This window comes from Saccopteryx bilineata, chromosome X, assembly GCF_036850765.1.
Source record: "Saccopteryx bilineata isolate mSacBil1 chromosome X, mSacBil1_pri_phased_curated, whole genome shotgun sequence".
In the NCBI taxonomy this organism is placed as follows: Eukaryota; Metazoa; Chordata; class Mammalia; order Chiroptera; family Emballonuridae; genus Saccopteryx; species Saccopteryx bilineata.
In genome coordinates this window covers 51,299,099-51,303,805 of record NC_089502.1, presented here as the reverse complement: position 1 = coordinate 51,303,805, position 4,707 = coordinate 51,299,099, and the positions used below count along the sequence as shown (strand labels likewise).

General features: G+C 43.6%; 1 protein-coding gene across 1 annotated transcript; it reads left to right on the top strand.

Annotated features, from left to right (window-relative positions):
- The first annotated feature begins 3,252 nt into the window (after positions 1-3,252).
- On the top strand, positions 3,253-4,486 carry LOC136317657 (heat shock transcription factor, X-linked member 3-like). Its single transcript, XM_066250462.1, has 2 exons — positions 3,253-3,723; positions 3,986-4,486. The coding sequence occupies exons 1-2, from the start codon at positions 3,253-3,255 to the stop codon at positions 4,484-4,486; spliced, it is 972 nt and encodes a 323-aa protein (XP_066106559.1).
- Positions 4,487-4,707: the final 221 nt, after the last annotated feature.

Genomic DNA, 4,707 nt, shown 5'->3' with positions numbered 1-4,707 from the left:
GAATCTTGAGATTCAAAAGTTTAATAAGTGCTTGTCAAGAAGACAACCCAATTTTATATAGATCAGTTTACAGTTTAGCAAAGGAAACATATAAAAAAAACAAAATAAAAAAATTTAAGTGCTAAAACCAAGGTAAGTACAAAGTGCTATTAAATTATAGATGAAGAGATTAGGAGTAAGCAGTATCTGAACTGGCAATTCCTAGGTGGAGAAGGAATATATCCTTTGCTGAAGGAATGAAATGAACAACTATAAGGCCACATTCCAATGTTTAGGGGAATAGGATAATAGGGTAAAGAAATGTGAATTTGAGGGACACTTAAAAGAGAGTCTGGGTCAAGATTCTAAAAGCTTTTTTTAGGGAATTTGGAGTTAATCTTTTAAACAAAACAGAACCATTATAATTGTTTGACTAGTTATGAAACTATATAGACAAAAGGATACTTAAAGTTTGAAGTTTTTTAATTAATTTTTATTGACTAGTTTTAGAGAAAATGACAAAGAAAGAGAAAGAGAGATTTGTTGTTCCACTTATTTATGCATTCATTGATTAATTCTTGTGAGTGCCCTGACCAGGGATTGATCCCACAACCTTGTTATATTGGAGACAATGCTTCTTTCAACTGAGCTACACAACCGGGGCCTAGAGTACCTGATTTTATAGTGAGTCCTTTACACAGTGTAACACTATTATATATTTCTTTCAAAGTGTAGCAAGATTCTGTTCTTTTGTTTAAAGTATTGATTTACTCCGTCACATAGCAAGTTCCAAACCAGAATTTAGCTTTAGCAGTGACATAAGAGAAGAAGACTTGTATTCAAAAAACATTGTGGGAGTGTTAGGCAAATGAGTTTGTAAAATTTTTATTTTTTTAGCTTGCTCACTTTTATTGTTAGAAAATGGTGCTGGGCAGCCACCTGTGTGCTTGTCTTCAGAGCAGGGCAGTTGATTGCAAATTGCAGATTGCATTCCTGCTTGAGAAGGGCTATTGCTTTGCTAATTTTTGCTGGAGAAGAGGTTTCCTGTGCCAGGAAGTTTTGAAAAGAGAGAGCAGAAGGAGAAAGAGGCAGAGAAAAAGCCATGTTTGCAGAGTAAGAGCAGAAAAGGATGCAGAATGTTGAAGGAGAATCCATGTTTGGCAGAGAGAGAGAGAAGGTGTGTAGATGAGGAACCAGAGCTGAGGGGCTTTAGGAGCCCTACTGAGGTTTTGGGGGCCTTTGATTCTAGGAGGAACTGGAGAAGAGTCTCCTGGCTGTGGAAACAGAGAATGTTTCAGGGCTCTGAAGCCCTTTGTGTTTGCTCTTTAGTTGTGAGACTTTAATAAAGGAACGGCCCACCATTTTTTGGCTCTACTGTTTCTTTACCATCTGTCCGAATTCAGTGGAAACCTTCATGTGAATGGCTGCGATGGCTGCAACTAGTGTCTTTACAGGGAGGTTCAATGTTTTAACTGACTGATTTAAGGGATAGAAAATACCTATGCCTTATTATGTATGTGTTCAGGCAAGCACTTCAAGGTTAGAGTCATTTTTATATTCTCATTTTACTCTAAGATGACAAAAGTATCTTGAAACATGTCACAGGGATATATGTATGGTGACCACATGTAAATGGTTGGTTCAAATCAAACCATTTTTCATCTTTTACTAAAGACTCCTGTTTACTCATCCTTCATTTCCCCATCTTCACTTCTTACTCAATTTTCACATACTTCTAACTCTATATAACTATTTAAAAATGTGATGCTTAAAGGTACCTGTTGGGCAGATATGTTAAATTATACTCACTCTGTTAAAGATGGCTGCTGTTCTCATGCGGTGATGCTCTCACGTGACACAGCTTATTGCTCTTCTTGCTTGGGAATGGGCTTGGTTATGCTAATGTGTGTTGGGGGAAGGACTTTCACCCAGAAAAGTTTTAAAAGGAGGAGCTAGAAGGCCATTTTGGAGAGACCACATTGTTCCAGGGGAGAGAGAGTGACTTCGTTCTTGTAGAGAGGAAGAACACATGTTGTAGCAGGGCAGGAAGGCCACATGAAGGAGGCAGCAAAAATAGCACAATGGTGAAGGAGAAACCAGTTTGTGCAGGAGAAGGAGATAGGGAACAGAGGTGAATAAGAGTGGTGACGTGAAAGCCTTTGATTCTAGGAAAACTCAGATGAGTCAGTGGCTTTGTGAGCCCTGAATGGAAAGGGAAGTTTTTCCCACTGTGTGTTTTTATTCTCTTGCCAAGAGCAAGTCTAGAATAAAGGAAAATGGACCACCAGTTTTTGGCTTTGCAGCTTCTATATGATCTGTCTAGATTAAATGCGAACATACACAGGCCAGGTGGTTTTGATGGTGGCTGCAGCTACTGGCTTTACAGTACCTCTAAAAGTTAAGTAACAGAGCAGTTAAAGGCAGTCAGTCATCATTCATGATTGACCAATACAAACTACCCTCTAATAATTTTGCTTGTCAATTTACAACCAACCCATGGGACTTGAAAATTGCTGGTAATAAAGAGCTAGAGGTGAATTCATAACACAAACACTCACAAATCTCTTTCGCCACCCTTATGCACATGCTGTATGTTAAAGGTCTGCAAGCTCTTCTTGTAAAGGGCCACACAGCAAATATTTTTAGTCCTATGGGTGATATGGACTCTGTCTCAGGAACTCAGCACTGTTATTTCAGTGTAGAAGCAGCCACAGACAATACATACATAGTGGGCAGCTCTGTGTGCCAATACAGCTTTTTTAAAAAGGCAGACAGAAGGCGGGTCTGGCCCTGGGCCAGGATGGCTGATTCCTGACCTTTACCACCAGGAGGCCATGACCAGAGGACGACCATCTGAAAAGCACAGATTATAAAGCTGGATTATGAGACCACAATAGACAGGTCAAGTTGTGGAATGACCTCGATGGGAAAATAAAAGGTCCTAGACCAGGAAAACTGGGCAGGCATGCACATGCTGCTCTTCCAGAGGCACAAGACAGGCTGCCTCAGCAGAGGGGAGCCCTTTCTGACAACCTGAACCCTATTCTCCCCTGCTTTCCAAAAAGAGAGAAGCTGGGAACCCTGCAGCGTCCACTCCTTCACGTGACCAGAGCCCAACGGTGAGCCACTTTTGTAACATCACATGATAGTGACGTAAGCCGCCGGTTGCCCCCCAACCGAGATTCTAGAATTTTGAGGACAGTATATATAGGGCACTTGCGGTGACTGAAGGCATTTCTGAGCCTAGCCACTGCTACTCAGAGTACCCGTGAGATGGACGAAGACAAGCAGCACCTATCAGGGCGTGAAGAGCCATCAAGAGGACTCCCATCTGTGGAACACCTTGATGCATCTATGTACCCAAAGATGCTGTTTAGGGGACGCGGAGATCCAAATGGCCGCGGCAGTGCAGGTGTGCGCCCCAGAGACAACCCGCAACCGAAGATGCCAACCCGAGGCTCCGGCGAAATGGGAAGAAAGAAATATCTTCGCCGCCACTCTTTCCCAAGAAAGCTTTGGAAGATAGTGGAGGACAACACCTTTACCTCCGTACGTTGGAGTGACAACGGAGACTTGGTGATCATAGATCAAGATCTCTTCCAGAGGGAGGTGCTTCGCCGGAAGGGCGCTCAGACAGGGTTATCCTGGCTGACCAGTTTCACCCAAAGGCTGAGCCTCTATGGATTCAAGAAAATAACACCAACTGAAGCTTCAGGTTATTTGCCAAAGAACAACAGGATCCTGGTAAAGTAGAAAGTTCCCTGTTTCCCACCTTCTCTCTCACTCGACCGTTGTTTTAGTGGAACAAGAGAATGATATACTGAAAGGGTTTCATTTCAGGGGGAACTCTATTTCACATGGGGCAGTATTTATGGAAAGATGGGGAGTATAGATTTCATATGAAACTAGAACACCTGTAGGGATGGCTACAGACTCTGAGAGGTCAAGTGGTGTCAAATAGATGTATTTTCTCTCGGAATGACTAACATGATTAACTTTTTTCCAGATGTATCGGAACTCTAACTTCCGAAAAGACAAGCCGTGGCTCATGCAGAACATGACGAGACAAGACAACCAGATGACTCCTGTCAGCGCAGGAACTCCAGAGAGAGGGGAGCCCGCAGCCCCAAGAATTCTCCACGTGGATGCCACCGAAGCTGCCAATCAAAAGGCCCAGGAGAGCATTCCTGATGCTCAGGGATCCAGTGCCATGGGATCATTCCAGCTCGCGGGTCTGGGGTCCCCCAGCCATGCCTCGGGAGTCCATGTCCCAACTGAGTTGAGTGGCCCAAGGGGGGAAGTCACATACGGGAATAGCGTTCCTGTTCCCACTTGCACTGTTGAGACCAACAGCACAGGGGAGGGGCCCAGCAGCGCCCCTGATTACACAGTCCCTGGTTCCCTGATGTTTTACCACTACATCTATCAACCCATTATCCTTGCTGCCTTTCCGGTGGTGGTGATCGCACCCGAGGGCCCTGTCCAGCTCACTGACCAGGAAGAGTAGGAGGGCTCCTCAGAGTTCAACTCTGCTCTCTGAGCAGTACAGGGACAATGTGTGTCCCTAAGATCACTTATAACAGAAAAATATCACCACTCTGTAACCACAAACCTATTTTGGCTTTAATAAAGAATAGAAAAACTGTAAGAGTAAATAAAGAATCCAATCAGGAAAAAAAGCGAGAGAATGGCTGTTTTTCCCCTCCCCAAATATTTCCTCTACCAGCT

Bases quoted from the DNA above. Each gene is read 5' to 3' on its own strand.
- LOC136317657 (XM_066250462.1), top strand. From the start codon at position 3,253: ATGGACGAAGACAAGCAGCACCTATCAGGGCGTGAAGAGCCATCAAGA. The intron at 3,724-3,985 runs GTAAAGTAGAAA...ACTTTTTTCCAG, and splicing joins CAAAGAACAACAGGATCCTG to ATGTATCGGAACTCTAACTT.